Source organism: Hermetia illucens, chromosome 4, assembly GCF_905115235.1.
Source record: "Hermetia illucens chromosome 4, iHerIll2.2.curated.20191125, whole genome shotgun sequence".
In the NCBI taxonomy this organism is placed as follows: Eukaryota; Metazoa; Arthropoda; class Insecta; order Diptera; family Stratiomyidae; genus Hermetia; species Hermetia illucens.
Genome location: NC_051852.1, coordinates 124,024,687 through 124,038,925, shown reverse-complemented (window position 1 = coordinate 124,038,925; position 14,239 = coordinate 124,024,687). Strand labels below are relative to the sequence as shown.

Sequence of the window (14,239 nt, the reverse complement as noted above, 5' to 3'; positions counted from 1 at the left end):
TTTGGAATTTAACTTCAGACTCTGAAGTTCTGGGTCGTCTTTTTGTACCTTGGCGAATGCCGTATAATCGACCAAGGCGGGGACTGTGACCTCCGAAATTCGAGACAAAGCATCTACAACAACACTGTCTTTACCAGATACCAGATATCAGAAGTAAACTGGCTGATATAACTCAAGTGCCCAAGTTGGCGAGGGGACGCTTTGTCGGGTTTTTGTCTAAACGCGAATGTGAAGGGTTTGTGGTCCGTGAACACAGTGAACGGCCTGTCCTGAAGGGAGAAACGGAAGTATTTTATAGCGAGGTACGCGGCGAGTATTTCACGATCGTAGGCGCTGTAGTTGCGTTGAGCTGTTTTGAAAAGAAGCTCAACGGTTGCCAGATTTGATTCACCCGTTGGTGCAGAACGGTGCCCACCGCAGTACCTGAGGCATCGACGAACACAGCTAGGGGAGCATCTGGCTGAGGAAATGCCAGCAGTATTGCCTCAACAAGCTGTTGTTTGACTGTTTTGGCAGTCCACGCAACCTCGGAGAGTCTTTAGTTTTGGGCCCAGACAAGTAGGCGCTCAGAATCGCTTGATGGCGAGCGGCCCTGGGCAAGAAACCACAATAGAAATTTAACATGCCCACAGGTCCTTCACCGTGGTTGGTAGTCGAAAACTTTTAATCGCCTCAGTCTTGTCTGGGTCAGGTTGAATACCGTCAAGGCCAACTAAATGGCCGAGAAATTCCATCTGCTTTTGTAGAAATCTGCATTTTTCAATGTTTAAGACAAGTCCGGCTTCAAGGAGACATTGAAAATTGCATTCGAGATGCTCTGAGTGCTCAAATTCAGAAGCGGAAGCGACCAACACATCACCCATCTTCGGAATGTCTTCGCGAGTTACAGGGATTTCGTGGTACTCCTTGGCTAGGTCCAAAGTCATAAAAACACGGCAATTCGTTAATGAGTGCACGAAATCATGGATGAGTAGTATGGGATATCGGTCTGGAACTGTCTGAGCATTCAAACGCCTATAATCTCCGCATGGCCACCTTTCGCGGTTTGGGTTAGGGACCATATGAAGCGATGAGGACCAACAGCTATTTGATGGTCTGCAGGTACCCTGTTTCATCAAATTTTCAAACTCCTTCTTCGCAACAGCAAGCTTCTTGGGTGAAAGAGAACGCACCTTTGCGAAGTTTGGAGAGCCGGTGGAATTCATATGGTGCTGCATATCGTGCTTCACCGGCTTGGAGAAACTACTTTTATAGGAATGTTGCGAAACTTTCGGAGGAGTGCACGAATGTGACGGTCAGTAACGTCCTTGAAAATTATCGAGAGAGTGTTATTTCGGCAGTTTGCAGGGTCTGTTAATGTCCTGTTCTGCAAGTCAGCCCATAGTGACACAGGAAGTCTGCGCCTAATATGGGAATGTTGATGTCCGCTAAAATGAAGCGCCACCGAAACGACCGCTAAATGCAGGGTTTAGGTGATAAGTCAGTTCGGACGCGGTGCAAGGAGAACCAACACCTCATAGCCCGTGTCGACGAGGAAGTAACGTCTGCTTAAGGGTTCAAAGATTGTAAAGCGGCGTGGTACTGCGCTTCGGGTACTCGTCGCCGAGGCACCCAGTGAGCCTAGTTTTTAATGCGCTAAACGTGCATTCGGTGGTAAATTTAGTCGCTTGAGTTCCGGTATTTCCGATGGTATTAACAAACCATCGAGACCGATGAGGGTTCCGGCGTACAACTACCCGAACGCCCATTTCGGGAAGCAGACCTCGATCGTTATTGCAATCGAGATCTACCTCCCGAACGCAAAGTACCTATCGTCGCAGTGAGCTTGGTGACCGCGTCGGCCAATGTCGTCACCATCGATTTCAGCTCGTTGATTTCCCGAATTGTGTCTCGGGAAACTTCCGCGAGCACGAGGCGCGTGTACACCTCGTGCACTTTGTCGTTGATGGCGGACAACACCTCCAGCGATCCCGAGTTCGCGCAGGCTAAGATGGCGCGAATGCTCTCCGGGAATCGCTGTAGCCACAGGGACTTCGGCAGGTCAGAGCCGACCTTATCCCCATCCAGCTGCTTTATTTCTCGTAGCAACTAGTTGGAGGTACGGTTGGTTAGCGTCAGCTCATTCAGCAAGTGATTAAGCTTCCTCACTCACTGAAAGGCGCCGAATCAGTTGCTCCTTCAAGCGAACGTACTAGCACTCCTCTAGCATGTCCGTGACGAGTTTAATGGTCTCTTCGTGGAGACCGATAAGTGCGTGGTGGAACCTTCTGGCGTGCCCCATAACGCCTGCCAGCGCAAATTGCATCTCCAACTGGCGAAACCACGCAGCCGGATTGCGTCGTCAACAGGGAGGCACCCTAACCATGATAGCCACAGTAGCGTGACTGAAGTGGCTACAAGATGGTGTTTGCTCCCTTATATCTATCCGTAAGCACGATTTCAGGCACAAGACGGCCGAAGTTAATTTACTGAAAAAATCCTGAGTTCGAAAGCCATTTGATAGTGGGCTGGACTTTTTTCCCGCTCAAGTCATACGGGTACCGATTTTAAAGTCCAGATAAAATGGTTGACACAGTGTTGTATTATTCCCTAGAAATAATTGCCTTCGTGGCGGTTGAACATAAAATAGCCGTGAGGTATTGATCCCAATCAATTCTACATACTACATACTAATACATTTAGTTTGCAAATTATCCTAAAAATCGAGTTTAAATTTTATTAACGTCTGGTTTTTTAACTACTTTTTCCAATAAATGAATCTTATTAACTTCTTATTTCACCAGATAATGATAGAAAACGCCAAAAAAATAAAATTATCAAAATGCGAAAGTGTCAAAGCAAAAACTTTTCAAGAGAAATCGAAACCTCCGCAGGAGATAAGGATGAGTATTCAAACAACCTCCTTTTGATACCACGTATTTTCTCCATAACTCCTTTGCACTTGCACTGACAACGAACCTGATCAGGGTAGACGCGCTCGACACAGTGTCCTACAGTTGCCACGTTAGTGTTACCCTTGATGAAGATGAAATGATTTGACAAATGGGGGAGGTAAGAAGATTATCATTTTGTAAGGATTTAATTTCGCAGCCGGACTAGGATATGAGGGTCTCTTCTTTGATGTTTTGTTGCCTTTTGTGAAACAAGGTTGCATTTAAATAGGATTTTCTTGCCTTTGAAGGGAATTAAAGATTCCGGTTTATATTCCACTTCACGTAGCTTTTGGGAGTATTGTTTATGAGAGCAATTTATGGGATACCTCCATCATCTTAAATCTCCTTTTTATCTTGATCTGCTATAAGAATTTACTTTCGACAGCTTCACAACGGGAAAGGCTATCTGAGCGAAAAGAGACTTAGCTTTTATCACTATGAATCTTGATCCTTCAAGATGATTGTAATCCTTGCACGATAATAAACTGAAATGATGATTCTCCAGAAACTCTCAGAATTCATCACAGAATCCTAACTGTCTGATCGTTAAGCACCGAACTCGATAATAAATGTTTACAAGAGTGATTGAGAGCAACAAATTGCAGGCCTTATAAAAATCCTGTCCTGATTGTTTGACATGTTCTACGCAGCAATAAATTGCAAGATGGAACATCGCATTCCTTTTCGAACTGCCATTAGCTTCTTAAAAATCCAATACCACAAAATTTATTAACTTCTGTTTACCTTACGAATATGGCATCCATATTTCTTACAGTCAATTTGACTATTATTATCTCCATTCCGCTGACGACGGATGTGGAAAATGTTCATTGATATCGTAAAGCAACACCATTTCCGATTTATGGACTCATATGCTTTTGATATGAACAGGATTATACCATTTTCCTATTTTCGTATGTATAATAAATATCGGCATTTCAACGCTGTTGTTAGCAGCACGTTTTCTAAGATGTGGTCCTTGACAGCGAGGCAGATGGAGATATGAGAATATTTACGTTTCGAATCTCGTACTGTGCGTCCTTGCTGCGAACTAAATAAAATCATCATTTGTTCCCCGTTGGGCTATTGTTTGTAGCCGATATTACCGATTCCTGTGAAAGGAAATCAGCTACCATTGGTTACGACGGTGAAAATAATATCGATTTGGGAGGGCTGGTATCACGGGAGAATAGCAAACGTGGGGCTAGGAAATATTAATGTGAAATATTCAGAGAGAAGATACGTATCCCTATGTTGATGTTGGAAATATCTTTCAAATAAACGTAGTAATAAATTATGAATTAGCGACATTGATGCTCAGCAGAAGGATTCGTCAGATGCATGAATGACGAGTATACTGGAATGTTTGCAATAATGGAGAATAGTACGCATACCACACATATGGTATGTAACTCGTCATTCTTTTTACAATTGGAAGGTATGCATTAAAATGGTATCCTTCTCGGTTCAGTGAAGTGACTGTTTTAGATTTTCGTTACGTTGAAAGTAACAGCCAAAGAATTATTAAGGTTTGGCTTGCCGAGCTTCAACGTACACTTCATTTCTAATAAACTCTGATTGGGTTTCTCTAAGTGAGAGGGGCTATAAAAGATTTATGAGAAGCGTAACCATTTCGAAGAATTGTTCTTTCTTGTGTTTTTCCAGTGATTTTCTGATTAGAAGGCAGTGGTACTTGCTGCTGTTATAACCGTCGTTCATCCTTGTGATTCTTGGAAAAAACAGCCGCTACATTATAGTAGTAAAGGAAAATTTCATCTCTTTAAAAAGGTTTCCTCAATGGAAACGGGTAAGCCAAGTCTGTAGTATAACTGTCTGTAATATCACCTTAGCATCACTATCACAATATTACTTCAGCTAGTGAAGAAGTTATAATGATACAGGGTGCGGCAGCATAACTTCCTTTTTTCAAAACTCAATAAAAACTATTGTATGTATCGGAAAATATTTATTTATTTTTTATAATGTAGGTACATGTCTAAAGTTTTTATTTACATTGTTTTGAAGATCAAATCTGTTAGGTGACGTCCCCCATTCTCCATACATTGCGTAAACCGATTTCTGGCGTTTGTCATGACTCTTGTTAGCATAGCAGGTGTTATGTTGGCAATTTCTTCTTGGATGGAATCTTGTAGGCTTCTTGGACGGTTCACATAAACACGGGATTTCAAAAAACCCCATAGAAAAAAATCACAAGGGGACAGATCGGGAGAGCGTGCCGGCCATTCCAAATCGCCTCTAATTGAGATAAGGCGCTCTGGAAAGTGTTCCCTCAAAACAGCCATCGATGCTCTTGAAGTGTGTGCTGTTGCACCGTCTTGTTGGAACCAAGTGTCCCCCAAATCCAAATTTTCTAGCCGTGGGAAAAAAAATTCTGTAGCATGTTTACATACCGGTCCGAATTCACTGTCACTGTAACCTCATTTTCCTCAAAAAACCAGGGACCAATAATTCCAGCTGAGGAAATTGCAAACCACACTGTGACTTTGGGTGAATGCAAAGGCTTTTGATGCAATTCTCGAGGGTTGGTGTCAGCCCAGTAGCGCATGTTTTGTTTGTTAACCGACCCACACAAATGAAAATGGGCTTCATCGCTAAAAAAAACAATAGCACTCTCGGGAACGACATCAAGAAGAAGCTCACACGCGTTCATCCGAGAATTGAAGTCACGTTCTGAAAGTTCCTGCACTATCACATCTTATAGGGATGGAAATGAAGATCATCACGAAGAATTCTTCTCACAGAACGATCGGATAGTCCAAGGGCAGATGCGTGTTTGCGCGCAGAACGCCGTGGCGATCGCAACATTGACGCTCTCACTGCTTCAATGTTCTCAGGTGATCTAACGGGCCGAGGGACTCCAGTTCTTCCTTTTGTCGCACTTGCAGTTTGTCTGAATATAGTGACCCATGTAACAATTGATTTGCGGTCTGGGACGGGAGCCAACGGGGCTAAATTAAAGCGATTCCGAAATGCACGCTGTGTTGCAATAACCGAACATCTGCTTGAAAAGTAAACCTCAACGGCAAAGGCACGCTCCTCACTATTCCAACGCATGATGGCGACTGAACCGTGTCGGGACAAAACTTTACAGTATCCCCTCTTGAACGAGACCACTAGCGCTCCGCTATGACATCAACTAACTGAGTGGCGCGCATTTTAAAAAAGGAAGTTATGCTGCCGCACCCTGTATTACTCTTGTGATAAGTAAGATCTGGTAGTTATCATGCCGATGTGATATCACATCACAAGATATCACTAATCACCACTGACTACCACCTTTATGTATCATTCGATATATTGCATCGGTGGAGGCTACGGAGTGCCAATGCCGGCTAGCTATTACGAATCTGTTTTGATTTCCTATACTCTGGCTTTGACCTCAGAAAATAATTTTGCGATTGGTCGTGATGCCAAACTTTTAGCTACTGAAATTCTTTATTTAATACAATGGCGAGCAAAGTAATAGAAATAAAATGAGTCCATTCCAAACCGATAAGTAATGTTTAGTAAAATCGGTGCCGGAGTGATATCGCATTGCAAAATATCACGACATGCCACCGTTCAGCTTTTATATAAGAGCATCATAGATTTCTTACACTTGCAGACCACGCATCTTTGTTTCTCACTGCTTTATTTATTTTGTTTCTCACTGCTTTTATTTTATTTTTATTTAGGTAGACGAGCCACTCAGGCAATGAGCTCCGCAGCATTAAAGTAATCTTCAAAATATAACCATTTAGCAGGTGTAATATGGATAACTGGAAAATTTGGTGGAAATCCCTCTATTATTAACGAAGTTCTACATAAAACAGTGCATATCGGAAGCGTTGAGCATTGTGCGAGAATTTCCATACCTATAATTATTTATATTAATTATATAAATATATAATTAAATATTAAATTATATAAATATATAAGTCCGGATAGCTGAGTGGTTAGAGCACTGGAAGGTCGCGGTTCAAGTCTCACTGGTGTCAGTAGGATTTCTATCGTGATTTGCCGTCGGATACCAGTCGGCTCAACTGTGAATGAGTACCTGAGTCAAATCAGGGTAATAATCTCGGGCGACCGCAATGTTGACCACATTGCCTCCTATAGGATACTGTGATCCTGTAGTGTACCGTTACGGTCCTGAATGCAGTGCTCAAACACACTTCCAATCCGTCGAGAACTCCCCGGAACATCGAGCACGTATGCAGAATGGTGTTCTTCTGTATGGTTTGACAGACTGTGAGAGACTATAAGGACATCAAGGGAAGCCGTGAGGGATTTAGGCACAATACCTGCTTGTGGCTCATATGGGTAAACTGGACATGTTCGCATGATCAGCACATGCTTGTATACAAGGCTTAGATGGATCACCTTACATATAGCATTATGCCTGGTACTGTATTGCACTGGTGCCATACTATTGCAACCAGAAATGAAATGGTCCAAAGTCTCTAACGCCGAATCACACATTCTATACTGGTCATTCTCTACCCGTTCTTTAATGATGAGCTTTTTATAAGCTCAGGTGGCGACCACGCCGTCCTGAATGGCACACATGAATTTTTCCGTCTCAGCAAAGAGCTCCCAAGCACACAGCCATCTATTCGACAAATGCAAGTCGGCAAATGGCTGCCAAAGACAATTCACGTATCTACCGACTTCCATTCATCGATCCGCTCTTGGTCCGACTTCACCCCACTCAGAGGATTGAAAAATCGATCCTTCCAGTTAAGTGAAGTCAGTCCACAGTCTGCCTTACAGCCTGCTCTTTGCTGTAAAAATAAGCGCGCAGCGAGTCAACTTGGCGATGACATTGTGCCGCCACGTCAACCACGCCCCTACCTCCGATGTTACGAGGCAGGTGCATCCGCTCCACAGCAGAGTTTGGATAATGCATTCGGAATTTGGTCATAGTCGTCCGTATCCGCCGCTGGATGTTTTCCAAATTGGTCTTTGTCCACGGCAATATTCCGAATATATAAGCCAGTGAAGGGATAGCGAATACATTCAATGCGCCTATTTCATTCTTCCCCGAGATGCGATTTCAACACTAGCTTTACACATCGTAGGAACTCGGACAGCAGAGGATCCTTTAGATCACCAACTTAAGCATGGATTCCTTGCAGAATTCCTAAGTACTTGTAGAAGTTTGTTTCGGTCATAGCTTCGATGTGAAGGTCACCAATGCTATGTCCGGCATGCGGCTCATGATGACCTTTGCGTATGGCTTGGATTCCACACTTATCTAATCAAAACTCTTTTCGAATATCACGGCTGAACATACCTACTATTTACAACAGACTTATAAGATGGTTGTCAGGTACTGACATACACCTTGATGTCATCTAAGTACATCAAGTGTGTCAGTTCGCACTTAGCACGTAGGCCATACTTTATTGCAAAACCATGCCCTCTAGCATCATTCCTTAACCATGAAGCGGGGTTCAGTGGCATGCAAAACCAAAGGAGACTCAGCGAATCCCACTGAAAGATGCCCTTCCGTCTACGGCTGGGCTCTGAGGTATTAGCACCCTCAGATGTACGCCCTGATAAGGCGATATGCCATCCTTCCATGACTGTCGCCAAAAACTTTATTAGTTTCGAGTCAATCTGGTACATTTGTAGGACATCGATAAGCCAGGTATGCGAAACGCTATCAAAAGCCTTGGCATAATCGATATAGCAACTAAAGAGGTTTCTTTGGCCTCTAGTTGCTTGTCCTACAACTACCGAGTCGATAATGAGTTGCTCTTTGCAACCCCTTGACCCAACTCGGCAGCCCTTCTGCTCCTCGGACAAAATGTTGTTGATCTCGAGGTGCGCATTGGCCCTTCCACTAATAATGGACGTTATGAATTTGAAGAGGGTTTGTAAGCAAGTGATCGGTCTTGTGTCTGCGGGGTCCTGCACCGTATCTTTCTTAGGGATAAGGTAGGTAATCCCCGCTATGAAGAAAGGTGGAAATTCCTCCGGACGACAAATGTCCTCATTTATGCTGTGCACCAACCGAATGCGTATGCTGGCAAATTTCTTATGCCAAAAATACTGCACCCGATTCAAACCTGGCCCCCTCCAATTCTTCAAGCTGTTTATGGCTCGTCGAACTTCCTCTTCGGTAACATCTGCAAAATGCATGCCAGGCCAATTGGGATAGCGGGTGCCTTCGGCGGTGATCCACTCAGCATGCTGAGCATGCTGGGCGGGTAACGTCCAAAGTCCACCTCAGTATTCTTTCGATTCCGCTACCGAAAACTACACTGTCGGGACGTCCTGTTGGGATTCGTTGAGAGATCTGAAAAAGCTCCGCTGGCTCCTCGCGTATGTTGGATTCTGAACATGTCTGGAGTAACTTTTGCCATACTGTCGTAACCGACTGAATATGACAGAAAGTTTCTGCTTTAGTGTGTCCACAATTTTAACTGTGGGTGACGCACTGGGGATGGCATAGTTCCGGTAAATCCTCTGGACTTTACTTCTCGCGCGTTTGCTGGCACTGCCAGTGTTGATCTGAATCGGTCTAGCAATGTCCTGCCAATAACACAATAGTGAATCTTCTGACCGTGCAATCTGATAGCCGTAACTGCACCACAATATACAATTGATTGTAGTTGCAGCGACGACATATCAGCACAGAGTCGAGATGAAGTTTCATCATTGATTTGAGATAGAATTCCCGGAGTTGCTGGGGATGCATAGAGCCTGGGAATACCTGGTCTATGCAAAGGATCCATATCCGAGAATTCTATAGACGCTCTTTGGAATTCGTCCCGAGCCTCATCGGAAACCTCAGCTGGATGGTGGAGAAGAGTGCTTCGGCGATTACTGAAACTGTTGCCTACAGTGCAGCGTGGAGTTGTTGATGCAGGCCCTTCTGCCCCCATCGACTCCCCGTCACCAGTTTCTTCGATGATCTTAAGTCGAACACGCTCCCTGATGATGGCCGGGATTGTGTCGCTGCGAGTTATAAAGCGATACTGGTCTGCGATTCGCTGCACAGTCACGTGCGGGAATTGCGGGAAATGCTCAACGAATCTCTGGTGCAACAAGGGGCGGTAACATGTTGTACCCGTCCTCGCCGTTATCTCGTATTAGGAGCGGATGATGAAGAAGGCCATTTCCTCAGTCCATTTCGCTGCCAACGTGAATCTGGTGAAGTGGTCGCTACAGATTGTGGCGAAACAGCTGCTTACAAGCATACAACTGCTTACAATTGTATCTATTATGATGATTTACACTGGTGACAAGTGATACCGCTTGTGGTGAGGGTGCATGTCCGTGTCGTGTTTGATTTGGTTAGTTGTAAATTGGATCAAATTACCTAATACTGTCTTAAGCTCTGGGAGCGTGCAATTCTATAATCAAACGGATGTTCTTCAGTAACTTCCTCGAATTATTCCTCCGCCGCCGGTGGAATAATTCCCCATTTTCAACCACTAGGAGCTCTAGTAGATTCTAGTTTCGTCCGCAAATAAAGACCATGAATTAGATATTGCTTTTTACATAATTACGATCTCTTCTTCATAACCGCCTTTCTCTGCTTTTCTTTTCAGTTCCTGACCACATACGACCACGAGTTTGTTCGTTACCAGATCGACCATATAATCCTCGAGCTAGTGATGATTTATACAGATTGCGGCATTTTTCCATCAGTAAAGGAACAGTAGTTAACTGTGGGGATTCCATTATTAGTAGGCGTTCAAGGAGTAATACAAGTGTTAATTCCACGACAAGTAGGTAAGTAGAATGACAAGTAAAATTCGATATCCGATATGAATCACAATATCACTTTTGTAAAAGTGTTGAACCGCTTTATAGGGAAACTATATGGAATCATTCTTCCTACGGGAATAACTGAGTTCAGCTCCAAAAACCCAAATGTGCGTATTTCTAAACATTTTTTTTCCAATTTTCCAATCTTTTGGGTCACCATATACTTTAGAGCTCCATTCATTCTCGAAGTCACCGTATACTTTAGAGCTCCATTCATTCTCGAAGCCGATGGTCTCGAAATCTGGACTTATCTGCAGTTACTCTCCTTCGATCTTCTAAATTCAGCATAATGACAGATACATTGTGTTATCGGGAATGAGCCTTCCTGAGTTTGAACACTTAGAAGATTACGATAAAGGGAAAAATATGCAGCGTCACTTAGTTGTCGATGTGGTTGAGACGTCTCTGCTGTCGACCTAAACCAGCTTCTTTGGAAGCCGCGTAGTTCCAAATTAATGTGCGTCTTGTAAGAGCTGATAGCAAGAGTACCTCGCTGTTGTTGGAATGATCAATTTGGGGGAGCTTCTTTTTTGAAGTTGCTTCGAGTGGCACTCCCCGTTCTAGTGCTGCTCGCAACTTATGACAAATTTTTCTTCCTTGATAAACTGAACTCTGTACGCCGTATTGGGAAAAAGTCTAGCAGCAAGACTCGTGGCTCTCAAGTTGCGGTGGTAGTTGACTGTTTAGAAAACGCAGAACTTGATGAAGAGACGAAGAGTTCACAAAGAGAATCTACTAGCTCCAGGAACCCCGGCTTTAAGTATACCGGTAGAAAATAAATGGGTTGTACATTGTTGTAGCTGATGAAAATGTGGTCGTTGGTGGGACGAATGATCTTGTGTGCAAAGTTGTTCCAGGTGCTTCCAAATGGAGTCAACACTTTTGAATACATGTGGGCATGTAGGTGCTTGGAAATAAGGGACTTCTACGTAGCGACATGCGTGGCAGCTGTAGTTGGCTTCATAGCCTGGATGAGGCGACATAGGCGTTTTACAAATAGCAAACGACTTGATTCTCCAAGGTCCGATGGAAAAGCAGACCCGAGACGCCTTTTTTGAAGATGGGTTGGGGCTCGAAATGAACTTTTGGCTTAAATTTGGAGTTGGTGCTTATTGCAGAGAAGCATGACTTTGGGTGCCCGACGGAACGAAGGACGAGGAGCCGTCGAGCAGATCCAGTCAGTGCGAGAAACTTGGCTAGCTTGTTCAAAACCTTTGATTTGAACTGAGCAAACTTTCCCGATGCGAAGGTGAGCGGCTGGTTGGAGAGGCAAATTCGAAGCTTGTCGGTCAAGCAGTGTGATAACGAGAGGTTACCGGGGATACTTGCCGATGATTGTAAAGCAAAATTGCAACCCTTGGGCCTATGGCAATTTTATTAAATGAAAATAAGTTCATTCGAATTTGGTATCTGGAACTTCAAAGTCTCCTAGAGCGGTGTGTTTATGACGGTACATATTGAACGACCAACGCAAGACGTACTTCCTTATGATCGGTCAAACAGACTTCTGCTTCAGCAGTTGCACTTGCGTTTTCACGTTGTGGAGGGCGTCAAAGCCTATCTTGCGTAATGTTACTAATATGTCAACGCTGGTGTTTTCTATTGAGTCGTTACGAAATATAACTACTGAAACCCCAACTAGGAGTTTTTAAAAAAGTAAAATGTCTCCTGTTCCCTGACTTGAGGTCCAGCGACAACAAGAAAATTGATTATGGAAGACATAGGAATTGCTCACGTGCATGAGGAAGCGTTTAATACTCCATTGTCATATACTTCACAGCTACCTGAGGCTTGGAAATATAATCCACCTGCATAGTCCAGAGTCCGTGAAAGCTGTAAAACGAGCCTTACAGAAAGTGCTTAAACTACCTAGTGGTTCCTAGTTCCAGGCACTGTTTCTCTTTGTCCGAAAATGTTGTGTGAAAGAATTTCTAATGAGCGCTAGGTACGTCTAAGGAATTTTTGTTCTGCGTGGTATTTGACTTCACGAACACAGTTATAGAATTGTCGGCGCTTGTTGTTTCGAAATGCAGCTTCCGCTTTCTCCGTTTATTTTAGAAGGCGTGCCCTTTTCTTTGATAGACAAGCTTTTAAGAAGCTCGCTCAGAGGGGCCTATATATCGGCAGATCCTGGAAAACAGCGGTGAACGAAATTGAACACTCTTTAAAACCGGCAGAACCGACTTCGAAAACAGCTCGATGAGCGACTTTTTGCGCGCTGAAGGTTCATCACTTTTCACAGAAACTACGCATTTCTTCGGGTTGATATGAATCTTGGATATTGGAAGTGTCGTTCGTGATCGTCTCAAGCCATGTGAAGATGCCTAGTTGATGGGTGTAGTGGACAAGTAAGTGACCTCGAAATAATCGCATGCTAATACAATGGACGACTTCGTGATGTCTATTATGCTATCGGTTTTTAGTGGAAAACAAATGTTCAACGATAGGCAGCGAATAATAATCCGCGATTTACCATGTGACATGTGTTTTGGAGACAATATGGAACGTAGTCCACTGACTGCACGACAGCCGGAAGATGCTTTACTTCTATAGGTGTCCGGATTTCTCCTACGCGGGTTAGAAAGGAAAATAGATGAGCCTTTATGATCGCTTAAAAGTAAAAGAACCTTTTAAGTGAATTTGGGGGAACACTAGCATATCGGGAACTGAAACGGTTGTGCTGTGTGGTGAGCAGTCATGTTTGAAGCCTTCCAGCAGAATTGAGTAGCGATGTATATACGAGGCCAGAAAAGCTAGTGAGTCGATTACTCTCTGACATCAGACGTCGATGAAGACGCCATGTTGTCAAGGAATACTGACATCGTGTGTAGCTTTGGTAAGCTGTTGGATTGTCAGAAATCTCCCGCAGGATGTCGCCGTTAGAAGTCGAGACGAATCAGTCTTCTTACTATCGTCGTGTATATGGAATGCCGATTTCAACTTCATGAACCGTAGTAATCTCGGTGTTTACTAGTTGGCCCCCCTCGTCATTGCCAGCTAAATACTTGTCACCGTCGTTAAGGTAAGATCGGAAGGATGTGCCAGTTGACATGCCGAAGGGGTACCAAAGGCAAAAACAGGCCGAGCCTTAATTTGGCGTGCCGTAACTTGATCGAGCCGAACACTACACTGATAACATTAAAAAGTTTATTTTAGAGCAGACTATGCTGACGAAAGTTCCTGTTCACAAGGTAGAGGTCGACTCAGGTGGTTGCCCTCGAAGTTCCTAGCGGAAACCTTACCGCTGCTGCACTGCTGGGCGACAGTTGAAATCAATAGGCCAGATGGATATTTCCGTTGCAAGGCCACTCAACTGACCGTGGAGGGAGAGCTCGGGACGAACTAATGCTTTTGTCGTGAAACTGTATTCGGTGGTCGAGGGACCGCAGATCTATCCAAGTTTCCCAAAAAATCTTGCCGATTTTTGGCCTCTTTTCTTTAACCTATATACTATTCCTACTAGTTCGATTATCTCTCCCTCTCCCTCTCCCCTAAATGATTGATCACGAATTTCTCTGCTTTTT

The 14,239-nt window shown here is 43.9% G+C and overlaps 1 protein-coding gene across 4 annotated transcripts in view; it reads left to right on the top strand.

The window, feature by feature from the left end:
* The window catches only part of LOC119656024, a 260,457-nt gene that overhangs the window by 161,077 nt on the left and 85,141 nt on the right, over positions 1–14,239 (top strand). For all 4 annotated transcript variants that reach the window (XM_038062287.1, XM_038062286.1, XM_038062289.1 and 1 more), the window contains exon 6: positions 10,496–10,679. In XM_038062287.1, the coding sequence (XP_037918215.1) occupies positions 10,496–10,679 (184 nt within the window). The remainder of the gene's footprint in view (positions 1–10,495; positions 10,680–14,239) is intronic.